General features: G+C 46.0%; 1 protein-coding gene across 1 annotated transcript in view; it reads left to right on the top strand.

Moving 5' to 3' along the window:
- Window positions 1–13,753, top strand: part of LOC119413740 (gelsolin) — a 19,023-nt gene that overhangs the window by 904 nt on the left and 4,366 nt on the right. Inside the window, exons 3-13 of the mRNA XM_037680795.1 lie at window positions 380–577; window positions 696–850; window positions 937–1,098; window positions 4,136–4,195; window positions 4,259–4,348; window positions 8,423–8,512; window positions 8,601–8,733; window positions 10,553–10,641; window positions 10,749–10,877; window positions 10,952–11,038; window positions 11,422–11,555. Of these exons, the coding sequence (XP_037536723.1) occupies window positions 385–577; window positions 696–850; window positions 937–1,098; window positions 4,136–4,195; window positions 4,259–4,348; window positions 8,423–8,512; window positions 8,601–8,733; window positions 10,553–10,641; window positions 10,749–10,877; window positions 10,952–11,038; window positions 11,422–11,555 (1,322 nt within the window). The 5' untranslated portion in view covers window positions 380–384. The remainder of the gene's footprint in view (window positions 1–379; window positions 578–695; window positions 851–936; window positions 1,099–4,135; window positions 4,196–4,258; window positions 4,349–8,422; window positions 8,513–8,600; window positions 8,734–10,552; window positions 10,642–10,748; window positions 10,878–10,951; window positions 11,039–11,421; window positions 11,556–13,753) is intronic.

Below are 13,753 nucleotides of genomic sequence, written 5' to 3'. Positions count from 1 at the left end.
GCCAATCGGCTTTGAGCCTCTGTCATCTTCAGCCAATCGGCTTTGAGGTTCGGTCATCTTCAGCCAATCGGCTTTGAGGTTCAGTCATCTTCAGCCAATCGGCTTTGAGCCTCGGTCATCTTCAACCAATCGGTTTGGAGCATCTCTTTCCTTTTTCTGACCTGTTGTTGGAGTAGATTGCATCAGAACTGGTGTTTATCAGAATCAGTTTCTGAAGCAGAAACCAGTACTCAGATTACTTCTCCAAATTTTTAATTTGAATAAATTCAATCTGTCAGCTGTTCAGAAACAGAACACATGACATGCTCTGATCACATGAAGGTTCACATCTCCTGAAAGCTGTTGATGAGTGACACTCCTTATGCCCCACCCACTACAGGTGACATGGTGGCCCATCCTGAGTTTGAGCATGCAGGTAAGAAGGCGGGGCTTCAGGTGTGGCGTGTGGAGAAGATGGAACCAGTTCCTGTCCCTGAAACTCTGTACGGACAGTTCTACACCGGAGATGCCTACCTGGTTCTGAATAGCACCAGCAACCGCCGAGGAGACATGCAGTACGACCTGCACTACTGGCAAGGTGAGGCCAAACAACAACAACAACAAACAGTAAACAACCTGAGGCAATCTGTCCCACAGTCCTGCTGGTAGTTCAGGTGCGGCAGGTTCTGCTCCCTGACCGGTTGGTTCTGCCTCAGGTTCTGAGTGCTCTCAGGATGAAAGTGGAGCGGCAGCCATTCTTGCTGTTCAGATGGATGACTTCCTGCAGGGAGCACCGATCCAGTACAGAGAAGTCCAGAACCACGAGTCCGCCACCTTCAGCGGGTACTTTAAAACGGGCCTCACATACATGGTAAGCACGTGAGCAGAACCACCAGAACCTCCAGCCCTAACCCCTATCATAAGACAACTGTGGATTTCCTGTTTGTCCTTATACAGCAAGGGGGCGTGGCCTCAGGTTTCAAACACGTGGAGACCAACGATGTGGAGGTTAAGAGGCTGCTGCAGGTCAAAGGTCGCCGTGTCGTCAGGGCAACAGAAGTTCCTGTCAGCTGGGAGAGTTTCAACCAGGGAGACAGCTTCATACTGGACCTGGGGGAGGTGAGACAGGTGGTGGCAGACAGGTGGGACTGAACAGGACCGTCCCAGAGAAACAGAACTTTCTGCAAAACTGCAGTCTGGACACTAAGAGCTGAACGACTGCTGAAATCTGTGGAACAAGCTGAAACTGAGTTGTTTAAAACAATCAAAACACAAGATAAACCAACAGAACTGCAGCTAACATTAACTAATGGTAGCTAAAAACCAACAACGATCAAAACAGTAGCTAAAAGCTGTGTAACCCTCGGCGTTGTTTCTCTTCACTCGTATGACCAAGTGCGAGTAAAATCAGGTGACGGACACAGGACTGCTCTTCAGTGAATAATAAACAGCATTATTCCATCAGTAAATGTGTGCGACAGTCACATGCATGGATCCTCCACCTTCCATTATCACTTTTTCTTTTCTTTTATGTTTGATCGTATCGTTTTTTCTTCCTCAATATATTTATACAACAAGTTTACATTTTAGAGCAAAACATGTTTTATTTTCCTGTAAAGCCAGGGCTTCATTTGAGCCAGATCCTGCCGGAACAAGATCCGGGAACGCTCTCATTGTGACCGGGTGGATTCCGGCAGCAGTTCGCTCGGATCAGCCAACTCCGCCCCTAAAAGTCCAAAGTCATCGCACATTTTTATTTTGATTATTTATTCAAAAATACAATGAGAGGAGACGTTACCTTTGGCCCGGCAAACCCAGTCCTCGGAGTGGATGTTCCGGCCGCAGCTCGCGCACACGCTGTGCACACGCTGTGCACACGCTGTGCACACGCTGTGCACACGCTCCTGCCCAGCAGAGACATGACATGTCTTGCGGGGGTGAAGCGTCTTCATCCAACACCTTCGGCGGCGTGCCCTGCACACAGTGCACGTTACGTACAGGAGTGTCTCCAGATAGCTCTAGAGAGCGTGCACAACTGCTGATGTGTCGGCAGTGCCAGCCCAAGGACTGGGCCACTACTGGGCCACTATGGGGCCACTACTGGGCCACAACTGGGCCACAACTGGGCCACTACTGGGCCACTATGGGGCCACTACTGGGCCACAAAACCAATTTTTTTCCCTTTCTGAATGTACAGAGAACGAGTTTGATCTAACACACATGCACATATATATATATATATATATATATATATATATATACACACACACACAAGGATTCTCTAAAATAATTATTGAATCAAGTGTTTACAAATGTAGGTAAACGTAGCTGTTTAACAACCCGTTAAAATAGTCTACACCAGGGGTGGGCAATTATTTTTTCCATGGGGCCACATGAGAAAGAGCAAATATTGTGGAGGGCTGGCACAAATGACTTATTCATTCAACCTTTATTTAGACAGGTAAATCCCATTGAGCCTCGAGGACTCATTTACAAGAGAGACCTGATTTCAACATAACTCAGTACTGCATAATATTAACAGTATTTCATTATTAAAAGCAGTACATAGCACTGTTTTAACAAGCTGGTAAGAGTATTTGTCATGATTAAGCAACGAAAAAGTGAGGTTTCCTTACAAAAAATGTCATTTATTCAATTAAATTCCCCAGTACAATGGTAAACTGTTAACATTTTTACCATTTGTGACGTTATATTAGTGATCATTTTCAGTCACATTCACCCCAAAACTCATTTTGAGTTTTATATACTGCTGGAAAAAGTTCTTATCTTTGTAAATATATCACAATATTGTCTTTGTACTCCAAATATTATGAAACATCATATAATAGTGATCGTCACTGAACTGTGATTTCGAGTCCCGGTTCTTTACGTGTCTACATTTGTAGTCTAAACATCTCATTTGGTGTTTTTCAGTTCTTTTTTCTTGTTTAGTGAGAGAAGTCTAGTCTCTGTTGGGCTTTAAGGGAAATGTTAAAGTCAGGTTGAAGGTCTGAGGTGGAGATGTGAAGCAAAGCTGACATCATCAGTGAGAGAGGATCTATATCTAGATTTGGTTAACTTCATTTGTTTACATATGTATTTTGTAATTCCCCTTACGGGGGCCGGTCAGAGTCAACCAAAGGGCCGCATGTGGCCCTGGGGCCGTACAATGCCCAGGTCTGGTCTACACCAATATGCAGCAAAGAGCATCTATTCAAAAATTTAAGGGGGAGGAGGACCCACAAGCTCCCTCCACTTCCCCCGCTCCCCCGGCATCTGTCAGTTTACAAATTAAGCCCTGCATAAAACATCCAAAACACAGTTAACAGTATGAAAACAGTAGATTAACAGTAGATTAACAGTAACTGTAATTGGCAGCTATAACTGTAAAACATTTTAAAACACATTTTTATACATGAGCCTACCTGGTATATACCTGGTATAATCAACAGCACACAATATACCATCAGTATGTGTGCGACAGCTGCATGCACGGGGCTGTTGAGGACAAAAAGATAAAGAACCATTTAAAGAACCAATTACTTTCAGAAAAACGACTAGCGCTGTTAGCTTCTGTTAGCTTAGCATGCTAACAGGAGCTAATCTTATTCACAAAGTCGTTATTTCAACACAAACACGACAAAACCTTGACAAAATACACCAACAGTGCTCAGTCAGCTGTGGCAGGTTGCATGGGTTAGTTAATTTAGCATAAATATGGATTTAACCCATGTTGAGTGTAGAGCGGTTTCACCAGCATCACCTGAAGGAGCGTGCACATGCAGCTGTGCCAGAGAACTGCACATCTGTTTGGGTGAAGTTCATTCAACTGGTCATCTCTGTTACTCCAGCAAGTTGTTAGCTAACAGCTAAAACTGGAAAAACAGTAGCTAAAGCTAAAAATGAAGTTGAAGTAGATTTAAGAGTACAAGGTATTAAAAATGTCAAGTTTTCTGTTCATTTCAATGAGGACAGAATTCTAAAGTTTAATATTTCAAACTTTATGAACGTAACAAAGATCAAGTCATAGCGTGTTGTCCTGAACGAGCTGAAGGTTTTGATAAATGAACCACTAAATTAGCTGAAATGCTGTTAGAGTAGCTTCAGTCCAACTGTTTTTACACTGTGGACAAGTGAAAGTATTTTTTCTCAACAGAAAATCGTCCAGTGGTCTGGTGGTCAGAGCAACAGGTTTGAGAAGCTGAAGGCTACCTTGGTGAGTGATGACATCATCGTATGACATCATATGGCATCAGGTAACAGATGACTGTTTCTACAGGTGTCCAAGAGTATTCGTGACAACGAGCGGTGTGGGCGGGCTGAGCTCGTGGTCATCGATGAGGGGGCGGAGCCAGCAGAGATGTTGACGGTAATAACACAGCAAAGCGGATCATGTGACTCACAGCTGGCCTCATGACCACTTCCTGTTGGCCTTGCATAGTCTGCATCGCTGGGATGCACGACGGACAAAAGAAGGGTCTCAGCACATCGTAGAAATTCTGAAAATATTGTTTATCGACCGATGTGGAGTTTAGTTTTCAAAGGTGTGCATCGGACTGAAGCTTTCCCAGATAAACCATCCCAGTCCCAAAGAGCTCTACGGTGACTGGTCTGAATGACTACCTGCTGCAACAGTGGGCAGGCTGGGGGGGGGGGGGGGGGGGGGGGGGGGGGGGGGGGGGGGGGGGGGGGGGGGATGTCGGTCCGTGGGTCCTCTCACAAAATTTTGAATAACAGAGATGTCATTTCCTGCATTCTGGTGTATTTTACCAGGTTGATCAACATTTACCTCCATTTGTAAACTCTTAATAAAATTAGTATTTTGGAGAAGAACAGCAGGTTGTGTGTGATCAGCTCTGTCTCTGTGGGGCGGTCACCTCCCCCCCCCACACACACACACACACACACTTCACCGTTCTGAGCTGAACTCTCCTCCGCTCCTGCTCCAGTCTCGTGGCACCGTTTGAAGCACCTGAAGGATTCGGTTCTCTGTTGTCCAACTAAGGACAATCCATCCATCCATCCATCCATCCATCCATCCATCCATCCATCCATCCATCCATCCATCCACCCATCCATCCATCCATCCATCCATCCATCCATCCACCCATCCATCCATTTTTTTATTAAAGTAAATTGGACTGTCTTTTTGACATTTTATTATTTTGACAAATTAGCACCGTTGTTTTGAAACGTGACGTATAATGTGAATAACACATCAAACATTTCTCTCTTTGTATTTTTCATTTATTTTTACAGTAAGTTTTTTGATTAATCATGTCTGAAATGTTCAGGAGTTCAGACACCTGCTGATGCTCTGCGCGCGCTGGAGCTGTCTGGAGACGTTTCTGTGCGCAACGTGCACTGTCCACAGGGAATGTATTTATTCTGTTGAATGAATGATGGTTTCTGTTTCGGGGTCTGAGGGGGGTGGGGGGTGGGGGGGTTCAGTGCGCAGCCGCTGTGTAGAGACAATATTTGGAGGAGGAGGAGAGAAGGACTCCGCACAGAACCACCGTGCGTAAATGTGACCATCTGTCCCTCCGCCCTCACCCCCTGCCTGGAGGCTCTTCTCCTCCTCCAAGGAACGTGTAGCTGGTGCGCCGCGTGCTGCGGCTGGAACATCCACTCCACAGACTGGGTCTGCCGGGCTGAGGGCAACGTCTCCTCTCGTTGTGTTTTAAAAAAAATAATCAAAATAAAAATGTGCAATGACTTTGGACTTTTAGGGGCGGAGTTGACGGATCCGAGCAAACAGTTGCCGGAACAGAACGGGTCAAAATGAGAGAGTTCCCAGATTTTGCTCGGGCAGGATCTGGCTCAAATTAACCACTGACTACCGGCCAGTGGCCCTCACCCTGATAGTCGGTAAATGCTTCAAAAAACTGGTCACGACTCACATCAGAACAATCATCAACATCAACGAGGACCCTCACCAGTACACATACTGTGAGAACCGATCAACAGAGGACACCATCTCCTCTGTGGTCCACACTGCTCTCTTCCACCTGGAGCAGAATAACTCCTACATCCGTATGATCTTTGTGGACTTCACGTCTACCTTCAACACCATGATCCTCCAAACCCTGATGGACAAACTATTCACACCAGGACTAAGCTCCTCCATTTGCAACTGGGTCCTGGACTTCTTAACAAACAGACCACAGTTAGTGAGGATCCACAACTTCTCCTCCTCCACCATAACTCTCAGCACTGGCTCTCCTCAGGGATGTTTGTTGAGCCCCCTGCTGTTTACTCTGCTCACGTATGATTGTGCAGCTACCCATCCAGGCTGTCACATTGTAAAGGTTGCAGATGATACAGCGGTGGTGGGATGCATCACAAACAATGATGAGTCCAGCTACAGGCAAGAGGTGGAACATCTGGAGAGCTGGTGCAAAGAGAATAACCTTCACATCAATGTGAAGAAGATGGAGATGATCGTGGACATCAGAAGGAACAAACACACTTACACCCCCCTATACATAGGAGGATCTGGTCTCCAGCTACAAGTACTTGGGTGTACACATGAACAACAACCTCAGCTGGAGCAACAACACCACCAGCCTGATGAAGAAAGCTCATCAGAGACTCTACTTCCTCAGATGGCTGAGACGAGCTGGTCTGGAAGCTCAGTCCTCACCTCCTTCTACAGGTGTGCAGTGGAGAGCATCCTGTGCTCGAGCATCAACGTGTGGCATGGAGGCTGCACAGCTGCAGAAAGAAAAGCTTTGCAGAGAGTGGTGAAGGCTGCACAGAAGATGTTGGAGTCAGTCTCCCCACCATCACAGACATCTACACCTCCAGATGCAGGAAGAGGACCACCTGCATCATGAAGGACCACACTCACCCAGCACACACACTTGTTGACCCACTCCCCTCAGGTGGGAGGTTGAGGAGCATTAAGTGTAGAACCACTAGACTGAGGAACAGCTTCTACCCTGAGGCTGTTAGACTCATGAATCTCTAACCAGAATAATTACTGTGAAAAATCACATCATGTTGCTGCTGATCTGTCTCATGTTGCTGCTGATCTGTTTCATGTTGATGTGTTCATGCTCATCTGCTCACTCAGACTCGTGTTCGTGCTGCTGTTCAACATGATTTTTTTTAATGTTATGAGTGCTTAGTGTATATTTAGTTGATGTTTTTCTTAGTTCATATCTTAGATGTTATTACTGTTTTTCTTTTACATTTCATTGTTGGATGTAACTGGGACCCTGAGTACATAATTTTGTTCCACCTCATGTACCACATGGGGTGCGAATGACAATAAAGAATCTGTGACTCTGATAAATCTGCAGCTGTATGATTTTAGATCAGCCATATTCAGCCGTCAGCTGTGGGAGTTGGTGCTGCTCGAATCATTTGAATAAATGAAGAGTTTGGCGTGCTCAAAACCCTGACCGTAGAATCACACGGGTAAAGTCACAAAGAAAAAGCACACTTTCCTGTTTCTCGTTCTCTATCCTGCATGCTTCCACCTCTACATCAGCAGTACTGCTTGTTGTGCCACAGTATCTTCATGCCTTTTGTGTTCCTCGCATTTTGAAGGATTGTCTTGAAGTTTTTGTACTTACGTTGGCTTCTTTGTTAGTATTTTGTTTTATTAGAATGAAGATTTTAGTTTTCTTTGAGCTCATCATATCAAGTCTGTATTCCTGAGTCCAAACCTCCTGACATCGTGACATCGTCTGCATACATATTGACTTAGTCTCTTGCTACAGATGTCAAGTAGAAATTGATCCATAAAAGCCGTTAACTGTGCTAGATGAGTACCAACACAAAGAAGCACACCCTGTCCAGTCCAACATGAGGAGAAGTTGCAGTGTAGATCTAACTAAAACTCAGCCATATTTTTTATAGGCTGGCTGTGTCAAAGATAAACCATGGGCTTTATTTAAACCCTGGCGCCCTAGCTGCAGCTCTCTGCTCCACACAGAGGGCTGTGGTAGCTCGGTGTCTGTGGTTGTGTCAGGAAGGTGTAAAAACAATCACCAAGTCTTCATGTGAGTTAGTTCACTGTGGTGACTCCTGAAGGGAGCAGCCGAAAGAAGAATAGGGTATGCCACTTAGCATCTTGCATTTAAAGTCCATTTTTCTTATAATTTGATGGAAAAAGACAAAACATATTTCTGGTGAACCAGAATGTTACCATTTAAATTGGCTTCCACTTTTGAGTGTGATCATAAATTAAATGAAAACCCTGCGGACTCAGTTTCTCTCAGAAACAGACACAATAAACGGTAAAGTTCAGAAAAGCGGTTTATGGTCAGATCATCGTGTCTGTAGTTGTTCCATGGTAGGAAGCAAAGATCCCTGTGGAGACCAACAGTCGCCCAGTTAGCTGTGGAGGTTGTTCTGAACGTTTCGCCACTCCGGATGGTGACCTCTGTCATCCTGCTACTGTACCTTCTTTGATCACTTCCTGTTTGTGTTTCAGATTCTGGGCGAGAAACCGGACCTTCCAGAAAGTCCAAGTGACGACACGCAGACAGACGTGTCCAACAGGAAGGTGGCAAAGCTCTACAAGGTAACCAATCAGCTCGCTGTGGCACTCTCAAGTCGCTTCTTTACCTAAACTAATTCTGAGCAAACTGACCCGTTGACTTCACCGACAGGTGTCCAACGCAGGTGGAGACATGCAGGTGACTGTGGTCGCAGAGCAGAACCCATTCCACCAAGAATCTTTGGAGTCCGGAGAGTGTTTCATCCTCGACAACGGAGCCAACGGACAAATCTTCATCTGGAAAGGTCAGAAGTTTGTTCTGGTTGAGCACAAACAGGTCAGAGAGCAGGTGACCTGAGACCAGAACTGTGAAGTAGGATTAGTGGCAGGGCTTAGTTTGTAAACCAGTTGATGCTGGAACACAACATTAGGCTGTCCGGGGGGGGTGTCTTCCCCCAGAAAATCTGGAATAAAAGTGACATCATTTCCTGCATTTTGGTGTAGTAGCCAGTTGTTAAACATCTGTAAACATGTGGTTAAACTGATTAGAAACAGGTCTCTGTTGTAAATGACGAGGCTCAAGGAGGCGAACAACCTGAAGAAATAAAGGTTGAATTGAAATAATTATTTTAGAGAGCAGCTCTGATTCTGTCAGACGTCCTCAAATTAACCTCTGATTAGTGGAGAACTGCGGTAACTTCAGCTTCAGGTCAGGGTCTTCAGCATCACAGAGCTGGTTTTCTTCTGACCTCTGTCTGTCCCTGTGGTACAGCCTGTATAGGACTGGGCTCCCAGTCGTTCTGTCCCTGTGGTACAGCCTGTATCGGACTGGGCTCTCAGTCGTTCTGTCCCTGTGGTACAGCCTGTATAGGACTGGGCTCCCAGTTGTTCTGTCCCTGTGGTACAGCCTGTATTGGACTGGGCCCTCAGTTGTTCTGTCCCTGTGGTACAGCCTGTATTGGACTGGGCCCCCAGTCGTTCTGTCCCTGTGGTACAGCCTGTATCGGACTGGGCTCCCAGTTGTTCTGTCCCTGTGGTACAGCCTGTATTGGACTGGGCTCCCAGTTGTCCTGTCCCTGTGGTACAGCCTGTATTGGACTGGGCCCTCAGTTGTTCTGTCCCTGTGGTACAGCCTGTATCGGACTGGGCCCCCAGTCGTTCTGTCCCTGTGGTACAGTCTGTATCGGACTGGGCTCCCAGTTGTTCTGTCCCTGTGGTACAGCCTGTATTGGACTGGGCCCTCAGTTGTTCTGTCCCTGTGGTACAGCCTGTATTGGACTGGGCCCCCAGTCGTTCTGTCCCTGTGGTACAGCCTGTATCGGACTGGGCCCCCAGTCGTTCTGTCCCTGTGGTACAGCCTGTATCGGACTGGGCTCCCAGTTGTTCTGTCCCTGTGGTACAGCCTGTATTGGACTGGGCTCCCAGTTGTTCTGTCCCTGTGGTACAGCCTGTATCGGACTGGGCTGCCACTGGTGACAATAAACTGCAAATGGAATTCACAAGGAAGTTCCCAAAACATTTCAAAACGTTTGTGGTTCCCAAGTTCCTCGTGTGAGTTGACAACCTGTGCAACACATTTTCTATCACAGGAGCTCTCACTGGACTCCAGAGCCCAACTCGAAACCTTCTCAGATTAGTTTCCGTGTGTCAGAAAGTTCCAGCAGCTGGAATGAAAGTAAAATAAAACAATGGATTCAAACCAAGGGCCAGTTTCAGACAATACAGTAACTGATGTCAGATCCGGACGTCGGTTCTGCAGGGTTCTCAAAAGACCATCAGTCGGTCTCATTTAGCATTTTCTTTAGTGTCAAAATCAAAGATTACTGAAAAATTCAAATAAAGTTGGCAAACTGTCATGGAAAGTCTGCACTAAGCCTAAATACCCCCCCCCCCCCCCCCCGGCCAAAAATCCTGGTCGGTTAAACCAGATCTCTTAAAGAAGCGATGAATCGGTTTTGTAGCACCGGTCTCTGGAGCGGACTGAGTCCCTGAGGTGACTCAGGATGGCTGCCAGACCCCTGGGGTCCTGCCAGACCCCTGGGGTCCTGCCAGACCTCTGGGGTCTGGGGTCCTGCTGATTGTGATAAACATGGTGTGTGTGTGTGTGTGTGTGCGCGCGCGCAGGTAAAGATGCAAACAACGATGAGCGTAGTGCCGTTCTTCAGAGTGCAGAGAAGTTCATCCAACAGATGAACTACTCACCGTACACAAAGGTAAGAAAAGGAAAGAGGCGGAGCCTTTAGAGTTTCACCTGCAGTTTATTTCAACTCCACCACACCAGTGAAACGTTTACCTGCAGTAAGAGTCTGGTGTCCCTCAGGTCCAGGTCCTCCCTGAGCATGGTGAGACTCCGCTCTTCAAACAGTTCTTTAAAAACTGGAAGAACCCCGAGGACACGGCCGGCTTGGGAACAGCTTATGTCCCCAATAAGGTGGCAAGGATCAAGAAGGTGGGCTGCTGGGTTCAGAATGTGATCGAACTAGTCCTGAAACAGAACCAACCCCGTCTCCTCTAACTGGACAGGTGCCGTTTGACGTGTCCAAGCTCCACAAGTCGGACTCCATGGCAGCGCAGTACGGGATGGTGGACCGGGGGGATGGGAAGAAACAGGTGACACATTGATGTGGACTGGACTTGGTTTATCTTTCCGCTGTCAGATTCTGGTCCGACGTAGTTCTTCCAGAAACACAAGTTAGAATAAGAACTTTACTGTACATTATTCAGCTCAGTGTGTAAATATTCAACAACATGGCACCTTGATTTGTTTTTATAACACTATTTTTATTTTAAGTGCATTTTGTTGTTGTTTATTGTTGTCTGTACTTTATATGTTGTCTGTCTAAATCAGGTCTCTCTTGTAAAGGAGTCCTCGAGGCTCAGTGGGACTAACCTGTAGAAATAAAGGTTGAATGAAAATAAATAAAATAAAGGAAGAGAACCCGTGAGAATTCAGTTTGTGGTGGTTGAACGGCCAGGTGTCTATCTGTGTGCAGATCTGGCGAATCGAAGGATCCGATAAGGTTCTGGTGGATGTGGCGCTCTACGGTCAGTTCTACGGAGGAGACAGTTACATCATCCTGTATCAGTACCAGCACAATAACAGACAAGGTCACATCATCTACATATGGTGAGACCCCACATCCCAGACAAACCACGCAGGCTCAGAGACGTCCCTACTTAAACTGGGTTCCCTTAGCAAGCTGCATCTGGGCCTCAGCTCTTTGTGTCCATCAACAAGTTTCAGGTGCTGGTGTTGGACCATTCTTGTTCTTGGCAGAAATGGTGGAGTTTGCTTCAACTGGTTTTCTGACTTTTAATGCACTCATTTTCAGTTGGGGCTTTGGGAAGGCGGCTCCAGAGGCTTCCTGTCAGACAGATGCATCCAATCAGAAACCAGCTCTCATGTTGAGAACGTTGTCTTGTTGGATCCACTTGTGTCCAAGTTTCCACCGTCCAGCTGCTGACTGGAGGATGAAAAATGTGAAAGTAGCCATCTTTGTTATTCCATCCCAGTCCTTTGCACCACAGCATGATGCTACCACCACCATACTCGATAGTCGTGCACTTAGGTTTGAAAGACTGAACCAAACATTTAATAATGTGAACGAACAGCTCAACCTTGGTCTCGCTGGACCATTAAGCCTTTCTCCAGAAGACAAGTCCTGTCAGGTTTCAGTCCAGCTTGAAGGTTTTGGTCTCCTCGCAGAAGGTTGTTGAAGTTTGCAGTTCACGGCAGCCTTCGTGGTTCCTGAACATCTGAACCACCTGAGGGGACACGAGTCTGTTCACAAAGATGCTTCTTGATGTAACTTCCAGACAAACGAGCATCAGTTATTACAAAACGACAAGGTTTTAATTATGTATTCGTTTTTACTTCTGAGGGCTTGATTGGTACGTTGACATGTGTTAATCTCTAATCTGGAAACTCTGGACCAGTTAGGTGTTTAACCCAAGTTACCATGGTGACAGACCCAGGTAAGACATAAACCAGCTGAAGCTGAAGGTACCTCAGTGGGCTCCTGTAAGGCTTGAGGTGCAGGGTCAAAACCTTTCGGGCTTAAAAATAAAAAACACACCAAAAACAACAAACAAACAAACAAACAAAACAAAAAAAACAGATGTTGCAGAGCTCTGATATGTATTATATACAGACCCTTTCCAAAAAATTAGAATATCATGGAAAAGTTGTTTAACTTCCATAATTCCATTCAAAAAGGTAATCTTTAATAAATGATAGATTCAGGGCCCACAATTTAAACTATTTCAAGTCTTTATTTGTTTATTTTTACATAATTTGAGCTTCCAGCTCATGAAACCCATGAAAACAGGATTTAAAAAAACATTCTGTGGAGACATCAGCCCAAATGTTGCAGGACATGAATGTTTTAAACTGAGTGTGACACTAATCATCTACTAAACTCAAAGCACCTGCACAGGTTTCCCCAGGTGTCATTGATTCAGTTTGGTTCAATGTGGTGAAGACTGCAGACAGAACATCTGTCCAGAAGACCATCATTGAGACCCTCCATAGGATGGGTAAGACACAAAAGTTCATAGCTAAGGAGGCTGGCTGTTCATAGAGCGCTGTGTCCAAGCACATCAGTGGAAAGTCTAGTGGAAGGACAACATGTGGCAGGAGAAGATGCACCAGCAACAGAGATGACCGTGGGCTTAAGTGGATCATCAAACAGAGAAGATCCAGAATCTGTCAGAGATCCAGAATCTGTCAGAGATCCAGAAAGAGTGGAATGAGGCGGAGTCACAGCTTCAACAACCACCACATTCAGACTCATCCAGGAGATGAACTACAACTGTCGGGTTCTTCTTTTCCGATGAAAGTAAAGTGTCTTTCATTCAGAAATCAAGGTCCAAGGGTTTGGATGAAGAAGGGTGAGGAACAGAGCCCATACTGGTTGAGGTCCAGTATAAAATATCCACAGTCCGTCATGATCTGGGTGCAGTGTCCGGTGCAGGTGTTGGTAAACTCTGCTTTCTTCAATCCAAGGTCACAGCAACAGTCTACCAGAATGTTTTAGAGGACTTCATGATTCCTTCTGCTGAGGATCTGTATGGAGATGCAGAGTTCATCTTCCAGCAGGACCTGGTCCCTGCCCATGCTGCCAGAAGCACCAGAACCTGGTTTGATGCCCCAGCCTGACTGGCCAGCCAACTGGTCGGACCTAAACCCCATTAAGAATCTATGGATCTTCTCAAGAGGAACATGAGGAGCACCAGAGCAACAACAAAGAAGATCTGACAGCATCAAGGAAATCTGGGCTTCCATAACTCCCAGTCAACGCCACAGGCTGATTGTCTCAATTCCAT

The sequence above is a fragment of the Nematolebias whitei genome, chromosome 8, assembly GCF_014905685.2.
Source record: "Nematolebias whitei isolate Nwh7 chromosome 8, NemWhi1, whole genome shotgun sequence".
Taxonomy (NCBI): domain Eukaryota; kingdom Metazoa; phylum Chordata; class Actinopteri; order Cyprinodontiformes; family Rivulidae; genus Nematolebias; species Nematolebias whitei.
The sequence above is the reverse complement of the archived record's forward strand: the minus strand, read 5'-3'. Positions and strand labels throughout refer to the sequence as shown.